Source organism: Mercurialis annua, linkage group LG3 (assembly GCF_937616625.2).
Source record: "Mercurialis annua linkage group LG3, ddMerAnnu1.2, whole genome shotgun sequence".
Classification (NCBI taxonomy): domain Eukaryota; kingdom Viridiplantae; phylum Streptophyta; class Magnoliopsida; order Malpighiales; family Euphorbiaceae; genus Mercurialis; species Mercurialis annua.
The window spans coordinates 17,061,418-17,082,136 of record NC_065572.1 but is presented as its reverse complement, the minus strand read 5'-3'; the positions used below and the strand labels follow the sequence as shown (position 1 = coordinate 17,082,136).

At 35.3% G+C, this 20,719-nt stretch overlaps 2 protein-coding genes across 3 annotated transcripts; one reads left to right on the top strand and one right to left on the bottom strand.

The window, feature by feature from the left end:
- Window positions 1-2,364, top strand: LOC126673231 (GDSL esterase/lipase At5g14450-like). The gene is made up of 5 exons (XM_050367301.2): window positions 1-399; window positions 481-690; window positions 769-941; window positions 1,237-1,513; window positions 1,905-2,364. The coding sequence occupies exons 1-5, from the start codon at window positions 138-140 to the stop codon at window positions 2,150-2,152; spliced, it is 1,170 nt and encodes a 389-aa protein (XP_050223258.1). The 5' UTR covers window positions 1-137; the 3' UTR covers window positions 2,153-2,364.
- A 69-nt stretch (window positions 2,365-2,433) lies between these two features.
- On the bottom strand, window positions 2,434-7,460 carry LOC126673233 (SAGA-associated factor 29 homolog A-like). Of its 2 annotated transcripts, none has more exons than XM_050367304.2 (9): window positions 7,193-7,460; window positions 5,873-5,966; window positions 5,564-5,640; window positions 4,684-4,790; window positions 4,461-4,546; window positions 3,658-3,714; window positions 3,348-3,501; window positions 3,214-3,227; window positions 2,434-2,832 (listed from the first exon to the last, which is right to left on the bottom strand). In XM_050367304.2, the coding sequence occupies exons 1-9, from the start codon at window positions 7,308-7,310 to the stop codon at window positions 2,730-2,732; spliced, it is 810 nt and encodes a 269-aa protein (XP_050223261.1). In that variant the 5' UTR covers window positions 7,311-7,460; the 3' UTR covers window positions 2,434-2,729. The 2 variants fall into 2 exon arrangements, with proteins under 2 accessions (XP_050223261.1, XP_050223260.1); XM_050367303.2 differs by having other exon boundaries at window positions 4,684-4,793; window positions 7,193-7,459.
- Between the last annotated feature and the right edge of the window lie 13,259 nt (window positions 7,461-20,719).

The following is a 20,719-nucleotide window of genomic DNA, read 5'->3' as shown; positions in this document are numbered from 1 at the left end:
AGACTGATCAGATTTACTTTCTTGAAATTCATTAAATTTATTTATTCACACATTACATAAAACAAGAAAGGGACTCGCACTTCTGTCTTGAAACCCACAAACAAAACCCAGTTGTATGCTTTCTTAAACCCTTATGCATGAGCTACATTTCTTCAAGAAGAGCAACAATGGTGGGCATTCATTACTGGATTGGGTTGATAGTTTTAAGTTTCAAGATATCAGCAGCTTTTCCATTATCAGCATGCGAGTTTCCAGCAATTTATAACTTTGGTGACTCAAACTCAGATACTGGTGGCATTGCTGCTGCTTTTGAGCCTGTTAAACCTCCTTATGGTCAATCTTTCTTCCATAAACCTGCTGGCAGAGATTCCGATGGCCGTCTCATTATTGACTTCATCGGTAACTACTTTCGAACTTTCTATCTTTTTTTATATATACATACACTTCACTTGGGTGGTGATTTGTTTGGTATTTTGGCAGCTGAAAGACTAAGACTGCCCTACTTGAGTGCATACCTGAACTCTATTGGAACAAATTTCAGGCGTGGAGCTAATTTTGCTACTGGAGGTTCAACCATTAGGAGGCAGAATGAGACTATTTTTGAGTATGGCATTAGCCCATTTTCTCTTGATATGCAGATTCTTCAGTTTGACCAGTTCAAATCAAGGACTGCTGATCTCTACAACCAAGGTTCAACATTGTTTTGGGGTTTTAGCTATATTTGATAGTATTTGGTGAAAGTTGAACTTTGTTTTGGTTGATGTTCAGTGAAGGGTAGCCCGGAAGCAGACAAACTGCCTAGACCTGAGGAATTTGCAAAGGCTCTCTACACTTTTGATATTGGCCAAAATGACCTCTCTGTTGGGTTTAGAAAGATGAGTCCTCACCAGCTTACAGCAACACTGCCTGACATCATTAACCAGTTAGCTACAGCAATCCAAGTGAGTGCCTTCTCTATTGCCAAATTATGTGAATCTCCCAAACTACATTGTTTGTTCAACCCGGACAGCTTCAACAATGCTTATCAACCCCGAACAAGCACTACGCTAAATAGTGATTCCTAAATTGTCTGTATTTGTTGCACGTAAAGTCTCAGAGTTTCATAAGCGTTTTCAAAAATGAAAATGAAATGATGAATCGTAGAAGTCAACAAGTTTTTGTGCATTGTATGTCTCGACCTGTTGTTGCATATTGTTATAGTCCGGTGACATGGTTCTTGGAATATATGTGTTTCAGCATCTATATGAGCAAGGAGGGAGGGCATTTTGGATACACAACACAGGACCATTTGGTTGTTTGCCAATCAATCTGTTCCATTTCCTCTCAAATCCAAGTCCTGGCTACCTTGATGGACTTGGCTGTGTCAAGGCTCAAAATGAGATGTCTGTGGAGTTTAATAGCAAGCTTAAGGATAGAATTATCAAGTTAAGAGCAGAGCTTCCTAAAGCTGCAATCACATATGTGGATGTTCATGCTGCTAAGCTCCATCTCATCAAGAATGCAAAGAGTTTAGGTAAGTCAGGATAATTGCTAATTAAGTATGAAAAATATGGCCACATATTCGTTATGGTTCAAACTTTTTTCTTGTCTGAATACAATCAGCCTGCTTGGTAGGGGTGTGCGAAAACTAAACCAAACTGGATAACCGAACTAATTGGCAGATTCAGTTTGGTTGGTTTAGTTTGATAATGTTGGTTTTATTGTTTGGATTCAAAACACTTTCGGTAATAACCAAACTGAACTAAAAAAAGCCATAACAAAACCGGCCGGTTCGGTATGGTTGGAAATATTTTAAGTTCTTGTAAATTTGGTTCGGTTTAGAAAAAATTAAAATTTTGGTTTAGTTTGAACCAAATGTACACCCTAGGGCTTGGTTTCGATCTTATGTTTGTTTTAATTTACAGGATTAGCTGATCCATTGAAGGTCTGCTGCGGTTATCACGAGAAATTTGATCATGTATGGTGTGGGTGTAAGGGAATGGTTAACAACAGTGAAATGTATGGTGCATCCTGCAAAGACCCTTCAATCTTCATAAATTGGGATGGTGTTCACTACACTCAGTTTTCTAATCATTGGGTTGCTAATCATACACTCAACGGTTCATTGGCTGACCCTCCAACTCCAATTACTCATGCATGCCATAGGCAATGAGTTGAAGAATTTAAGCTATATTGCGCGAAAGCTTGTTGAGTCTTACATTTCAGCGTTAACATAGTAATAATTTGGTTATGAATGAGTGAAATGTAACAAGCAGTCAGTTCAAGTGAAATGTAAAAGAGTTTAAAATTGCTAGCATAAAGATTTATGTAAGAGAATTTATGATAAATTTATCTATATTATGCTAGTGAAAGGAAGTTAAATAACTTTCTTGCGCATCTCACCTGCAATTTTCTTGATCTTTTTCCTCTACTCTTTCAGGAAATGGATACAAATTAGACAATAATTATCTACTGCTTTTTATAACCACCAATTCTCATATCTCTGCTCACTATTAGGTGAGCGTTCTACAAGCAATGTAACAGACCACTAATAAGGACTCGCATAAAGGCTAAACCAAGGCATCTTTCTATCGCTTAATGAATAAGGACTCGTGTCTTCATGGCGAGACAAATAGGTAGATTTCCCAATAGTTCAGGGGAAGCATGAATTACTAAAAACTGTCAACTACTCCGGTGATGTTCAACACTAATACAACAATTATTCATATATACAGGCTATAAACAAGGAGTCATTGACGATGTCCTTCCGGCAACGCAACCACGTTGTAGAAAGGTACTGCCCGCTGAGGCAACGCTCCATCCTCTTCATCATCGTCAAATTCTAGCAAGTACCTGCATAGCAACAGAAATATGAACATGATACAACATTTAGTACTAACTCGAACATTTTCAAGTCTAAACTGCTATCGGGTGAAGCATTTGATCTCATGCGGGCGATTACAGTCAAACATTCTGTTTTAGACTATGTACGAAGAGAAACGTATGTATCTCTTGAAAATTGCAGCATTTTACCATAAATTATTCTCCAACTATTTTAGCATTTGTTTTAAATTAGAGATCACCAAAATAAGTTTTATTTGCAGAAGGACCTGAGTGTCTTTAGTTTTAGAATAAATCATTGAATGGGAGAGCAAGCAGAGAGAACATGAAGATTGCAGAATATCCAATTAGAGCAAGCTAAGAATGAAATCAAAAGAGGAGGATATTACTTACTCGTCAGTCTTTCTCTGTAAGAAAATCAAATGATTGATAGAAGTCATCGCATGATATGCAAAATAAACATTAGCAGTCAGTCCCAAAATAAATGTTGGCTACAATAAGAGAGAGGGGAGGACGGGACTGCTTACCTTCCTAGGGGGACTGACAACAGTTGCCTTATAGAGTGCTGTGGTTCCGGGATAAACGGCCAAAACATGTCTTCCAGAGGGGAAATCCGGAGCACTAGATGGATCAGTTTTCTTGGGAAAAGGTATAATACATGACATGGGCAGCTTGTATTTTCTGAAAGTAACATTTTACAAAGATAAACAAATTTCAATCTGTATGCTTAGAGTGTGTTCATGAAGAAGCAATCAAAAGAAACATTCAAATATGAAGAAGAGAAAAAAAAAAGTCAAACAAAATCGCTATCCAGAAAGCATCCTTGGACCAACATACCTTTGACCACCACCACCATCTTCATCATCACCTGGTTCCTCATCAAGTACTTCAAATCTGCAAGGACTTAAATGATTAACAATAAATTGACAAAAAGATTCAACTGAATATACTAGAGAAGTATTCTCTTCAACAGTGTGCCCCATAAACATCTATTATACAAAAAGTACTAATTTAATCTAGAGCTAAAACTAAAATGCGTACAAGTATAAAACATGGCAAATAGAGAATGCTGGAGGTCACTTGACAAGGACTTACAAAGTCATGCGCTGTGAGAATGCTACAGCCTTTGCTATAATTACATAACACTTCATGAAATGGTGTTTGCTTTAGATGTTAGGATACATAAGGTGTAGCGTGATAGAAATTACTAGTCACCTAGTAATTTTAAAGCTAATTTTAAACCCACAAGTCATAACCCTACAATGCATTATTGGGAAAAGATAACATGATAGGATACATTGAGATAGACTATAGAGAGTAAACAAGTTCTTAACAGTTCCATATTGGAATACAATATTGAGCATGCTGATGATGCCCAGATGATAATAATATACTAGCTTCATATGTATTTGTCCCAACATGTCTGGTAGTTACTGATGAGAAGATAAAAATCACTTTACTGCTAACAAACACACCAAAGCATACTAGAACTCGAGCATCAAGGAAATGATGAAAAATAAATAATCATTTGCATCACCATGTTCTCATTTACAAAAGAAATATTTTTCAGGTACCATAAACCCACAATCATGGGGCCTGCTAGATAACTGAATCATCTCATGTACGGGAGTTAAACTTACTCTTTTGTCTCCCTATCAAATTGCATCACTTTTACAACGAACCATTCATCTTTTTCAGCATTATTTCCAGTAACCCTAGCCGCAACCTGCAAAATAAGTCAAATCCTTCAGTACAAAGGATGAAATGGAACCATATTTGTCTGTTCATGAAACAACATTGAGAACATCACTTATAATACGGTGGAAACCACAACTGCTAAGTTACAAAGGAATACAAGCATACCTGTTCACCCTTTAGACTAGCACAAGCCTCAATTTGATTTCTCATTGAAGGAGAAAGCCTTGATATATCTGATTCAGCCTTCATTCTCTTCTTTCTCTGCTCAGTACCTTCTGATATCCATTTAAAATTGTTTCATCAATGTAATATTTAAAATTTCATTTTTGCCTCATCAAGATCTAGGCGTAGAATTTAAATTGATTTTCCTTGAGACAAGTCATGGTTAAAATTCAAATTCAAACTTACAAACCTACTATTAAGCCATTATGTTTTGTATTCAGTTATGTCAAGGCAATGACAAATACTAACCACCTACTTATTAGTTATTATTCATCAGAACCCTTTAACTGTGCTAAGTTTTCAATGGGAATTGTAAGGTAAGCGATCTTACTGGGTCTCCTACCAGCTTAATTTACTCTCTCAAGGCTATTCTTAGGGGAAATTCTTACCTAGACCCGGTCCAGCCACTGTACAACTATAAGAACTTATTCTGTTTATTGATCAGTCAAGACAAATATCATAGTTTTTTTATTGGAAGCAATGCTAAAAGCAGCAGCAGGGTACAAGGCAGTGCATGATATTATTCAACGATTGAAAAATAAATCATCAGCAGCAGAGATCTGGGACAGATGCCTAACAAATGCATATTGTTTTCTCTTTAGAGTCTATTATGGACATCTTCCAGCAGAAGAGGCATGTTAATTTGAGTTGTGAAGTTCAACTTGTTCACGCAGCTTCATTTCACGAAAAAATAGAAGATTCAAATGCTTTACGAAATGCAGTTATTGACCGTCTCATGCAAAAGAAAAGTAGAAGCGGGAGAAAGCGAACAAAAGAAACTTCTAAGATAATGTAGGCAAAGCTTACAGTTTGTAATGCATACCTATCCTTCTTCGTTGCTGTCCAGGAGGCCCAGGTGGGAGTAGACCATCCAGTTGACTTAACAGGAGATTAGAAACACTGCAAAAACAACACTACTTAAGATAGTGCTGGACAAGCAAAAACACTAAATCACTTTTGAGGCTACTTGGTTCTATGAGTTCGATCAGGATTAGCATACCCCACTGAACCACTAGGCACATTTTTATAGAAAATTTCTAAGTAGGCCTATATTTGGTAATCAAAAGAGAGAGCAAGAAGGAAGACATATAGCAGAACCAATAAGCTTTAGTATAGATATAAAAAGACTTACTTCACTTCACTCTCAGAGAGATCCTTGGCCTGAGTATATAAATTCTTGAGTCTTGATAAAGAAGTATCACCGGGCTTCTCAACCACCTCAGGAGCTGCATTTACAGCCAAAAGTCCACACAGTTAAATATAAATAAGCAGTAAATTATTTTCAAAACATGAATGAATAAAAAATAATAAGAAAACAGACAGAATAAGACAAAGACTGAGCAATTGTAATTAATCACGCATACAATTCAGTGGTTAGACAGAGGAAGAATGATGAACAGACTAGCTCTGCAATAATACGAAATAAACTATTCATGATGTTTTATGAATCAACTGAAAAATGCTCTTTAAGTATAAATTTATATTAAAATCTATTCAAAACAAAACGGATAAATAACAAGAACATAACAAAAGGAATCAGATATTACTCCAAAGGAAATAGACAAGAATTCACTAGACAAATACATGCTAGATTTCATTGGAACTTTAATCCATCAGAGAAAGAAAAATCACTCATTCAAAAGCTATAAATTACTGAGTTACTTTAATTCCAATTTGCTTACGCGAAGAACAATTTAAGTCCAATAGCCTCCGTTATTTGCGAAAAATTTATCACCTCAAATCCGCTAATGTCAACTATGGAGTACGACAAGCAACTAAAATCTAGTGAGAAATGCAACACGAAAACATACAATCATGTATGATGCAGAAATGGAAGAGAAAGCTAACACGAAGAACATTTGACTGTGGATATCAGTGTATGATATATAAAACACGATCTAGTGTCATAATAACAACTGCGGAATGAATAAGCAATGAGAAGCATATATGGAAAATGAGCATTAAAGTAAACAATTGGCAGTGATGTCCAATCGTCGTACATGATAGTCTACCACAACCAAAAAATCAATATAATTACTTCCCATATATCAGTCAATCTCTGAGCATACACGAACGCACATTACAAATTTCGGTAATCATTAGTTTTCCTTATCAATACAAGATCTAAGAGAATGTGCAGAGCATATCGAACACATGATCTGAAAGCAAATGCATGCATGCACATGGAAAACCAAACTCCAGCATACAGAGCCAATTAATCACCAATTATAACCTAAAATAAACTCATATAAAAAATGCAGCTACAAAAGCCAAATTCAAGTTCATCAGCAATTGTTGGTCCACAGTTAACAATGAATTTAACTTACTTGCATATAAACATGATCCTAACTTGTACAAATTCCAAAAACATTTTGAAAAAACAGTTAACGAACATAAACTAAAAATTGAAGCAACACCCAACAAAATTAAAGGTAAGAAAAGAGAAACCCACTGGCTTGAAGCTTCTTATGCATCTTATTGATCTCTAAAAGAACTTCTTCTTGATCTTTCCTTAAGCGATCAAGCTCCCTTGAGTTCTCCAATATCCCCGATATATCCGCCGCCGACATCGATCTTTACTTTTATTCAACTCTAATTCTTCTTCTCTTTGGATCATCCAATTGATTAACTAATTTATCAATTTCAGGATTATAATTATTATCCAACCATTATTGATTATTGTTTTCATTCAAAATTAGCCGATAATCGATTTTCTTTCATTATTCAAATTGACCAGCTTTTTATCTTCTAACTGCCACGTGACTCAATTAAAGCGATAGTTGGATGTTTGATTGTCTCCACGTGTCTTAACATAGACTCAGTACCAACATCATCACTGTGCTACTCAATGCATATTAATATCAACTTATTGATCTTTTTTTTTAAGAACAAAGCATCAATTCACCACAATTTCAAAAAAAAAGCATTAATTCACCACCTAAATTTGGTATAAAATATTACTAAAATCCATTTTTGCTAATTTTGGTATTGGTCATTTGTCATCGAATCAACTCTTCTGACACAAGAACACATTAAAAAAAGTGAGATTGCTAGTTACACTAATTAATTCTAATTTAATCACAATCGCCGTCTTCTCGCCTGAGGAGGTGGCGATGGCGACGGGGTCTGAGTCAGACAATGGTGAAAAGCTGCGGAAGGTTGTCGAAGGAAGAAGAAGAATAAAGGAAGAAGAAGAAGAGAAAGGAAGAAGAGAAAAAAAAAGTCTCTCATTTTTTATTAAAAAAATAAATTAATTATTAATTTTTTAAAATTATAATGGTATAATTGAAAACTAAAACTTATTAAAAATCAATTTAAGTTATAGATAAATTTTTTAGGGCTTGTTTAGACCTTTTTTTTTTACGGAAAGTGTAGCTCATTTGCTGGTGTGAGAGTGGGAGGGCTTTTTTGGTGCTAAATGATATAGTTGTGGGTTGATTTGTCCAAAATCAGCGAGAATGACTTTTTTGATATTTCGTGCCAAATTCGGGAGTGGATTGATCCTTTGTTCAATTCTTTAAATTCATTCATTTTATATTGGAACAAGGTAAAAAAAACTTTGAGGTTTTTCCAAAAATATATATTAGCCCTTTTTATTTTTTTAGGTACAAAAAACTCTTTTTGTTTCAAAACTGAACCCATTAAAATTTTAAAATGGGACAAATAAACCATTCTGCTAAATATGCAGTTAATGGAGGCAAATTGGTTAAGAAAAAAGGTCCAAAAATATCCTTCATATAGATAAAATATTTCAAATTAATCCTTCAAAGATTTTTTTGTTTAAAAATTATTAAAAAATATCAAAAAGAATTAAAAACGACCTCTGGCGAGCTTGTCGGAGGTCGTCTGCTTAAGAACAGTCCCGACGATCTGCTCTCTTTTGAGAACAAAGGGTGATTATCGACCTTCGTCTGTTCCAGCGAAGGCGTTTGTTTTGGCGAAAGTCTATTCTGAGAGATCATACGATTTTTGGTGTGCTGGTGGTGGTTCGAATGTTGCAGGAAAAGGTCGGTAACGGTTGTTCTATTTTTTAACTAAATTTAATTTGATTTTAATCAGGTTTAATTGGGTTTTAATTTCTTTAATTGAGTTTAGATAGATTTAATTGAATTTTAATTGAATTTTAATTGATTTAATTTGATTTTAATTAGTTAGATATAATTGACTGATTAGTCTAATTTGATTTTAATAATAAAATTTAATTAATTAGAGTTAATTAGAAAGAAAATGGTGAAATAAGGCTAAATATTTTATAATTATAAAATTGGTAAATATTTTAAATATTAAGGTTATTTTGAATTTGTTTTCTATTTTATGAATTACACGTCAAGAATTAACAATGGTTTTTAACTTTGATAGACAAAAGGGTTTTTTTGTTTGGTACAAAAACTGAGGGCTTTTTTATATCCAAAAAAGATAAAGCTATATTTTTAGAAAAACCTCGAGGGTATTTTTTTACCTTTTGCCTTTTATATTCTAGTAAAATAATTACACTAATTAAGTTATAAATTAATAAATATTTTTCAATTAAATTATTTAGTCGGTAATTAAATTTAAAAAAAAAATTGTTAAAGTAATTTTGAAATTCTAAATAGATAAAAATTTATAGACAAATATATTTAGGGAAAAGGGTTGTTTACACCTCTAATGTTTACCCCAAGGCCCATATTTGTCTTTACATTTGATTTTGGCTGAAATACACCTATGACGTTTTTAAACTAGCCTACTTGTACCCTTATTTTTGACGGGCTTAAATAATTTAAATTTTTCATCATCTATTTCCTATGTCAATGATGACATGGCTGTACACCTACGCACAAATTTTTTTATTCCCTTAATGTTTACCTCAAGGTCTAGATTTGCCCTTAAACTAAACATTAATTTAAATTATTTTTCAATAAAATTGAAGGACTTTTTGAAAAAATTTACATTCTATAACTCCAGCGAATTATCGGAATAAAAATTGAGAGACTTTTTTCAGATTTTACATTCCGTACCCACTGAAGGAGCCACCGTCCGCCAGCAAACGAGGAGCAAATGCTCCTCGTCTTCATCCTCATATAGGATGAACTCGCTGGAGTTCATCCTCCCTGAAGATGAACCCAGATCTGGTGTAACACCCCGTAAATTTAAAGTATTAATTAATGCCACGTTTAAAGTATTTTATTATATGGGAGTATTATGAGCGGAGCGCGGTTGTGGGGTCGCTCACCCAGACTTATGGCAGGACTCTATTCTAAATTGGGCTTTGAGAAAATATGGAGTCGCCACCTAGGTTAGCTAGGAATGCCTTTTGTACCGATTGAATAACCTCACTCGTTAATGGGTGAGGTTATCGTACGTCGGACCAAAAGATTGGGTTCGTGGACATTCTATCGAAACTCTTGTACTTGGCTTATCAGTTACATTTGCTTTTATTGGATGTATTCGTTTTATCTCATCTCAACATTCATGCAGTTCACAGTATAAATTGCGGGAATTTAAATACGGATGAAGCGGTAAAGAGACCCAATTTAGACGCTCATATGACTCGATTCTAGGAAGTAGAAAATACTCCTATGCATTCATCTAACCTTAGAGGTTTTTAATAGATAACAAAGGACTGGTTGGTCTGCATTGAGTACATGCACAAAGCCTAAAATGGGATTTCTAGATTTGATTGATTATTATTAATCATCTTAAATTCCTATACAACTGTCAAACCCTTCCTTACTTAGCACGAGATTTGACATATATTGTAATACCCCAAAATAATTAATTAGCTAATTGGACCACGTGTCCAGTTTTAAGTCGCAGAAGTGACGATATCGGAAAGTTTTCCGATAAATAAGTTTCAAGTAGGTCGGTTTTGAGAAATTAACTATGAGAAAATTAAGGTTATATTTCAATTCTAAAGTTAGAATTGGAATTAAAAGGAAAAATGTCAAGAAAAGTTCAAAAAAATAGGTATAGGGACCAAAGTGGTAATTTAGCCACCTTGTGTCGAAAATAGAAATATTGGATTCTGACGGGAAAGTGTTAATATCGGGTTTTGTATTATTTATAGGATATAAATAATACGTATAAGTCGTAATAAAAGAATTTAACGATTTAGTTATGGACTAAATCGTATAAAAGAAAAGTTTAAAGGATAAATGATAGTAAGCAAAAAGAACAAGGACCAAAGTGGCACTTTAGCCGGATTATATATGAAATGAAAATATGAATTTGAGAATCAGGAAGCGTCCAGAGAGATTGAGAGATTACCGATCGATTTCCGTCGTTTCGCCGCCGTTTCTCCGTTCGACGTCCGATTCGAGTGATTCAAGCGGCGATTTCTTCAGAATTAAAAGCTCTATCATCTCCGGTCATCAAATTAAGGTAAGAGATTGGGTTTTGGTATGAAAATGATGGTTTGTTGGCTGTTTTAAGTTAGGATTAAGTTTAAGTTGAAATTTGACGTTTTTGAGGTTATTATGGTGTTTTCGAAGAAACCGAGATGTGGGTATTGAGCGTGGGTATGTTTAGCACGTCGGGATTGTGGCGAAACCCCGCAAAATCTGATTTCCGGGGCTGTGCACGTGGTACACGACCGTGTACCACGGGTGCACGAACGTGTACTTGAAGTACACGAACGTGCACCTAGCAAGGTACACGAACGTGTACCTGAAGTACACGAACGTGCACTTTTCCTGGTGCACGAACGTGTACTAAAAGTACACGAACGTGTACTCTTGAGGTGCACGAACGTGTACTTGGTTTTACGATCGTGCACCCACTAAAACGCAAACCCGTGCACCCCAATTCGCCCCCACGCGTATACAAACTATAATTGACCTAAGTGTTTGACGTTTAGAGTAATTGGACGTGAAAAGACAGGTTTCGGACTTTGAGAATCATTAATCTTGAGATTAGCTCGACGTTTTAGATAAATAATAATAATGGAAAACGTCAAGGACGTTAAGCGATTCTCAATTATGAGAAATTGTATTCGCTAAGTCGTTTATACGACTAGAGATATTAAATACGTAAATAAGTGTAAAACAAAACTAAATCCTAAAACTTAAAAGTATTATACGTATAAGAATATGAGAATCACGTCTAACTATTAACGATTTATCAGACGTGTCAGCGAGTAGTGAAGTCAGTAGAGGCGGACTAGCGAGAGCATATTATCAGATTGATCATATCATTTCTTGGTTTGCGGTCACTGTGAGTTGTACTTTTACTTTCATGTATTAAAACTATTTGATATATATATATATATATATATATACTGTTTACACGCATCGCATTATACATGATTGATTGAAATGTTATACGCTTTATTAATTTCTATATATGAGAACTAGTATGCGATCTGAAGAAACTAGCTACCTATTGGGTGTCAATAGGCTGTGTGATCACCAGTATCGAGTCAGTCTAGTATGTTTGCATTGAGAAATGACTTGATACAGCTGGGAGCTGTTGATGAATTGATATTTACGATTGGGTATATGATTTAGATACGCAGAGTGAACTCGGCTACGGTGTAGTCTGGAAGTCCCCGTATCTAGTGGCTGGGCCACCAGCGAGTTGGACTCGCAATTGATATTTACGATTGGGTTGAATGATATATGATTATTCGAGAGATGTGTCGCATGCTAGGTTATTAGTTTCGTACGGATCAAATACATGTTTATATGTTTTATATTAATATTTTCTTGTGATGCGATGCTATGTTTCTATATTAATACTGTTAGTAAATGTCAACTCACTCAGTATTCCCCAAATACTGACCCCTCACCTTTGATGTCTTTCAGGTGCTTAGCTTGTGGACCTAGCTAGAAGCCAATTTTTGAAGTGCAGAAGTCATCTGTATATGTTAGTTTATGACTTCTGTGAAGGCTGCAGTAGTGGTCCTGTGTCAACAAAGTAGTAGCCTAGTCAGCAGTTTATTTAGATTGTATATATCAACTGCTGTCTTTGTTTATATGCTTTTTGATAGGCTACGTACGTTGTATAAAATCCACGGCCCCAGATGCCAGTGAGATGTTTGAAATACTAACTGATGTATGTAGTACCGCGAGGCCAGTTCGTACAGGGTACGGTAACTAGAGCCCGCGAGGTTTTGAAACAGTTAGTGTATATATTTGGTTATATGTTATATATGTATATTTGCTTCTGTTGTTTGATATTGTTTGTTTATATTATATTTGCGAAAAATTAATAGTGATTTTAGGCTTGCTACGGGTTCCGGAGCAACCACTCCCGTTCCCTAGCGCCGGTTGCGGCTCAATAGTTTTGGGTCGTGACAATGTTGGTATCAGAGCAGTTTGGTCTAGTTACCACTGCTAAATTTGTCTGATTGTTCGTTTGACTGGAAATATTTGTCAGTAAGTATACCTAGGAACTACTGCAGCAAGAGTCAGACCGTGGTTGTCTGTAATTGTGTTATGTGTGCATTAGTAGTATGTGGCATTACACGCGCGAACCAGGACTATTAAGTTAGTAAGTGAATAGTATCTGTTTATACGGACGACGAACACAACTGAGTATTTATTGCTTATACTAGAAGATAGAAAGTGGTTATGTGGTTGCAAATTATGAATGATTGAGATGATAAAGTATTTATTACTTGCGCTCAGGTTATTAAAATGAATATTTGCTTGTGAATTACGTGCGACTGGATTAAATGCTAAATGGTTACAGCATTTATAAGCTGATTTTGGAATTGCGTGTAAAATGGGCTCAGATGGTCGCTTACGTTCGAAATTGTTTCTTTTCAGCATGTCTGGGCAAAACGGAGCTCAGTCGCATGCTGATGAAGAACGGGAGGAAGCGCCTCCTATATTTCAAAACGGGTTTCATAATGAAGTGGGCGAACCATCTGGGGTCCATCAGAATGGATTCCACGCAGAAACTAGAGCATCGCCAGAGATATATCAAAATGGTTTTATGTCTGTGTCGGAGATAGGTAGTTCTTCCAGAAACAGAGTTAGAGAACATTCGCCGGAGATTGAATACAGCGAAGAAGAGGAAGAGGAACCGGAGGAAGATCCGGAAGAGGATCTTGAAGAAGATCCTGAGGAAGACCCTGAGGAGGATCCTGAGGAGGATCCAGAAGAAGAATTAGAAGAAGAAGCAGAAGAGGAAAATCCTCAGGGAGAAGAGTTTGAAGAAGAAGAAGAGTTAGATGAATTAGATGTCGAGGAATACAGAGGTGACTATTTCTGGTCAAGTGTGCGGAGATACCGCAATTTGAGGGAAGATGCGGACATAGCTAACGGTCAGGCGCAGATAGCCCTAAATCAGGTTAGAAGGCAGATGCGTTCTTTTTCTAGAGGGATGTTAACTGTAGGAGCGTATTCTACTGACTTTCTGCGGATGGCAGAGGGAGTTCCTAATCTGAACGAAGACAATAGGATCATTAATCGTAGATATGTCAGGGGTTTAGGACCTCAGTTTGATGAGCTGTATGAGCATGTGGACGAACATTTCAGCACGCTTACTACAATGGCCCGTAGGATTGAAACAGAGCATGAATGGTCGGGTGATCCGATACGACCCTATTACTTTAGACGTGAGTACCACCCAGATTACGTCAGTACGTCCTCCAGAACTACAACCAACCCCTATTTCGTGCAAAGAGGTGGAAGAAACTCTGGTAGAACAGTTAGGGGCCGACATACAGGCATAGTTATTAGGGAACCTAACGTTCCGCGTCAGGCACCTCCAGGTATTAGCAATTTATATGCTTTTAGTAATTGTGTTTATATGTTTGCATTATTGTGTTTATATATTTGCTGCATTGCATAATAGAATGTCAGTAATAGGTTTTGCCTTTTGAGATAATACCTTAGAAAGCGAGAATCAATAGGAAGCGTTGTAGTTAAACACGCGCCTAATAAAAGAACATATAAACATAATTCACAAAAATAATAATATAATATATACTACACAATACATTTGTAGCGAACGTAATTCCTATATTACGTTTTAGAATTTGAGGAAAGAGATAGATTGTGTACCGGGAGTCGATGTGAAACATCGGTATCTGCGTCTGTATATGACGTAGAATAGAATGTTGCAGAAGTGGATATGATGATTACAACAATAGAAAATTTTGAACTTAATTGAGTTATCGGAGATATGGAGAAAGAAGTGATGTGACAGACGAACAGTCTGTAAATGACAGAAAATGACAGCAATACAAAAATTTGACAGCAGTACAAAAATCTGAAATATACTTAATAAGTATAAAGAAAACCGTTAATAGTCGCAGAGCGTATAATCTAGAGTAAGACTTACGATTTTATGAAAATTTTGAAAGTTTTTATGATTTTTCAAAGTACAATTGTGCTCAGACATCGCATGTGACATTGCATAACCACGATAGAAATGCATAAAAGAATGATTTTCAAAATGTAGATCATGCATCATATCTTTACAATGATAAAGAAAATGCGATTTTGAGCAACTCCTTGGTGATGAGAGGTGTCATCACTCTGAGCAACAATTGTACTAACGATTTTAAATGATTTATGAAAAGTGGTTTAGAAAGAGCTGCGCAGCCAAAAGAAGTTTTAAAATCGTGTTGTTCAGTAAGTAAACTCGGATGTAAAGCCCTGCGACAAAGAATAAAAGATTCTTATTAAATAAGAATAAAATTGTGAGAGAAACTCCAATAAAAGAATAGAGCCATGCTAATAACCATTGCCATAAGGCTAATAGAACTAAAGAAGAATGTGAATAAGAAATTACCGCCGGAAATACGCAGATAAGCTGCAATGCACTAGCAATACTTAAGGGTACGATATTTATCCTTATGATAAAACGAAGGATGAAATGATAGAGAGTTATGTTAGAGGAAAGAAACGTAATGATTACGCAAGGACGAAGAATATAACGATTATTCTTATGGTGAAATAAGTAGCATAGTAAACGAGGAATACAATAGAGAAAGGAAATTAAAAGTATGAAGGGCAAAAGAGATGGTAATACGAATGATGAATATCAAGTGATATTTGAAGGAGATATAACATTATCAATATCAGTGTTTAAGGACACAGAAGTAGAAAGAGAAAGGGGTACGAAATGGTGAAGCATACAATTTTGCAAGATGTGAAAGTCTAAGTTAGATAAATCAAGAGAGATGATGATGTTATATAAGTGATATTAAGTAAAGTTACTAATATCAGCCTTAAGAATTGTAAGTTACGTTAACAGAAAGGAGAAAGGCACACGTATAGATATACGTATCAGTAAATGTATGAATGGTGAATGATGTAAAGAAAAGTGTAAGGGTAAAATTCAAATACCCTCAAAATTTAGTAAGGTAATTAGAGAAGTAAAAGTTCTAAAAATACGTCATAAAGATTGTCAGAATAGAACAGCAATAGTGAAGCTAGTATAAACAAAGGAAAAATACAGTAAATACAGTAAATAAGGAATAAAGTGGTACCTTATTACTTTTGAACAGAAAGAAGCAAATTACAACTAAGAAGTCATGATGCCATAAGGACAAGAGATGATACTAGTACGGAGGAAACAAGTTATTTAAAAGACAATTAGAATCAAGATATAAGTGCTAAGTAAGCATGAAGCGTATAGGACGACAGTGAGTTGAAATTATTATAAATAGAGAATTGTAACATAAAGGAGAGACATTTTTGACTGACAAATCAATTAATGACTCGAGAAGATTTTTAAGGACTAACTACAGAAAGTCAAGGGAGATAAGAATACGGATAGTATCGGTCAAAGAGAATGGCTGTACAAGTTACACGATTAAATGTAACGTGAAGTGAAGCGTTGAAGATAACAGCGAATGATGAAGATTTACGACCGTCAGAACAGCCTGAAGTTCACGATAGCTTAATAAGCCAAAGGAAAGAGAAATGGTAGATAGTAAAGAGTGTGTCAGGCTTAGCTATGTTAAGAGACAGTAAATGTGATAGACGTGAAGTAAGATGAAGAAAATTGATTGAGAAAGAACAAAGTGTCAGCAATGATAGAACAGAGTGAGAAATAGCAAGAACCAGCCAAGAAAGGAAAGTGATAGTTACAGACGATAGGAAAGATCATAACTGCAAGTTATGATTACAAGAGAAAATATTCATAGGAATATGAATAAAGTAAGTACGTTATTAAAGATGAAGTCGACACGTCGTGACTATTCATGTATAAAGGAGGCGAGTAGCAACCTTATGGCTACTAAGAATGAAATGATGAAACAAGAAAACATTAGATTATGATTAATGACAACTAAGTGGCAATGATGTAAGGACTATGACATCAAGAATACGTCCAAGAACCATTCTATCTCGGAAAAGATAATAGATGAGACAAAGGTACCAGTAAGAGAATTCTCAACGATATAACAACAAGTACGAAGTTAAGAATTAAATAAAAAGGAAAAAGCTGCGGTCAAAGCATAGTAATGGACGTCAAGAAAACTGTAAGAATAAGTGAAGATCCCAACAAGATTTTTGAAAATTCGAGGACGAATTTTTATAAGGGGGGAAGAATGTAATACCCCAAAATAATTAATTAGCTAATTGGACCACGTGTCCAGTTTTAAGTCGCAGAAGTGACGATATCAGAAAGTTTTCCGATAAATAAGTTTCAAGTAGGTCGGTTTTGAGAAATTAACTATGAGAAAATTAAGGTTATATTTCAATTCTAAAGTTAGAATTGGAATTAAAAGGAAAAATGTCAAGAAAAGTTCAAAAAAAATAGGTATATGGACCAAAGTGGTAATTTAGCCACCTTGTGTCGAAAATAGAAATATTGGATTCTGAAGGGAAAGTGTTAATATCGGGTTTTGTATTATTTATAGGATATAAAGTGTTAATATCGGGTTTTGTATTATTTATAGGATATAAATAATACGTATAAGTCGTAATAAAAGAATTTAACGATTTAGTTATGGACTAAATCGTATAAAAGAAAAGTTTAAAGGATAAATGATAGCAAGCAAAAAGAACAAGGACCAAAGTGGCACTTTAGCCGGATTATATATGAAATGAAAATATGAATTTGAGAATCAGGAAGCGTCCAAAGAGATTGAGAGATTACCGATCGATTTCCGTCGTTTCGCCGCCGTTTCTCCGTTCGACGTCCGATTCGAGTGATTCAAGCGGCGATTTCTTCAGAATTAAAAGCTCTATCATCTCCGGTCATCAAATTAAGGTAAGAGATTGGGTTTTGGTATGAAAATGATGGTTTGTTGGCTGTTTTAAGTTAGGATTAAGTTTAAGTTGAAATTTGACGTTTTTGAGGTTATTATGGTGTTTTCGAAGAAACCGAGATGTGGGTATTGAGCGTGGGTATGTTTAGCACGTCGGGATTGTGGCGAAACCCCGCAAAATCTGATTTCCGGGGCTGTGCACGTGGTACACGACCGTGTACCACGGGTGCACGAACGTGTACTTGAAGTACACGAACGTGCACCTAGCAAGGTACACGAACGTGTACCTGAAGTACACGAACGTGCACTTTTCCTGGTGCACGAACGTGTACTAAAAGTACACGAACGTGTACTCTTGAGGTGCACGAACGTGTACTTGGTTTTACGATCGTGCACCCACTAAAATGCAAACCCGTGCACCCCAATTCGCCCCCACGCGTATACAAACTATAATTGACCTAAGTGTTTGACGTTTAGAGTAATTGGACGTGAAAAGACAGGTTTCGGACTTTGAGAATCATTAATCTTGAGATTAGCTCGACGTTTTAGATAAATAATAATAATGGAAAACGTCAAGGACGTTAAGCGATTCTCAATTATGAGAAATTGTATTCGCTAAGTCGTTTATACGACTAGAGATATTAAATACGTAAATAAGTGTAAAACAAAACTAAATCCTAAAACTTAAAAGTATTATACGTATAAGAATATGAGAATCACGTCTAACTATTAACGATTTATCAGACGTGTCAGCGAGTAGTGAAGTCAGTAGAGGCGGACTAGCGAGAGCATATTATCAGATTGATCATATCATTTCTTGGTTTGCGGTCACTGTGAGTTGTACTTTTACTTTCATGTATTAAAACTATTTGATATATATATATATATATATATATATATATATATATATATATATATATATATATATATATATATATACTGTTTACACGCATCGCATTATACATGATTGATTGAAATGTTATACGCTTTATTAATTTCTATATATGAGAACTAGTATGCGATCTGAAGAAACTAGCTACCTATTGGGTGTCAATAGGCTGTGTGATCACCAGTATCGAGTCAGTCTAGTATGTTTGCATTGAGAAATGACTTGATACAGCTGGGAGCTGTTGATGAATTGATATTTACGATTGGGTATATGATTTAGATACGCAGAGTGAACTCGGCTACGGTGTAGTCTGGAAGTCCCCGTATCTAGTGGCTGGGCCACCAGCGAGTTGGACTCGCAATTGATATTTACGATTGGGTTGAATGATATATGATTATTCGAGAGATGTGTCGCATGCTAGGTTATTAGTTTCGTACGGATCAAATACATGTTTATATGTTTTATATTAATATTTTCTTGTGATGCGATGCTATGTTTCTATATTAATACTGTTAGTAAATGTCAACTCACTCAGTATTTCCCCAAATACTGACCCCTCACCTTTGATGTTTTTCAGGTGCTTAGCTTGTGGACCTAGCTAGAAGCCAATTTTTGAAGTGCAGAAGTCATCTGTATATGTTAGTTTATGACTTCTGTGAAGGCTGCAGTAGTGGTCCTATGTCAACAAAGTAGTAGCCTAGTCAGCAGTTTATTTAGATTGTATATATCAACTGCTGTCTTTGTTTATATGCTTTTTGATAGGCTACGTACGTTGTATAAAATCCACGGCCCCAGATGCCAGTGAGATGTTTGAAATACTAACTGATGTACGTAGTACCGCGAGGCCAGTTCGTACAAGGTACGGTAACTAGAGCCCGCGAGGTTTTGAAACAGTTAGTGTATATATTTGGTTATATGTTATATATGTATATTTGCTTCTGTTGTTTGATATTGTTTGTTTATATTATATTTGCGAAAAAATAATAGTGATTTTAGGCTTGCTACGGGTTCCGGAGCAACCACTCCCGTTCCCTAGCGCCGGTTGCGGCTCAATAGTTTTGGGTCGTGACATATATTTAAAATATCTTTAATACCAAATCAAAATCGTATAACGTATTATGTAAATAATTAAGAATAAATATATGAAAAATATTTATACAACATTTTATTTAAACATTGTATGAAAACTACATATTATTACAAACTTTTATACATATGTTACAAAATATATATAGGTACAAATAAATTTATTCTAAACCAAAATATGAAGGCATCTCAAATCTCGGAGATGTGGCCAACCTCTATGTCTCAAGCCCAAACTCTAAGCCCAACTCATGTACTATAGAATTCCATGCTAAATGAAAACATTTTAAAACAACTAAAATGAGCGAAAGCTCAGTGAATAGACATAACAAGCATAAAATATTTATGTACTTAAAATAAATATATCATATAATATTGGTTACTAGAAAACAGTTTAATACAACGCTGAATACTTGTTAAATCCAATATGGAAGCATTTGCAAATATAAATGATATTAAAACAATTTCACTTTAAATATGAAACATAGTTCGTATCAATCATCAACTATAATAGTGATATATTACCCTGTAACAATAATATAAATCATAGACTTGTAATCAGGAACACAACACTGATCTACAGTCAAACCAACATATCTAGGAACACTTGATGGCTAACCCTTCTCCATCATTAGCACGGCTCAGCCCTTCTCCCTTCACTGACCATCAATCAAGTGACCATTGTCAAATGCGCATAGACACTCACAATATCTCGCATGTGCATATCACAACTCGGCACCTCTCAAATATGTACCATTACAGAGTAGGCATATCATATAAAAAGAAATCTCAAATCATTTCATCAAAACGCAATACAATTCAATAGTAAAACCATTTCAAATTCTCATTTAAAACTT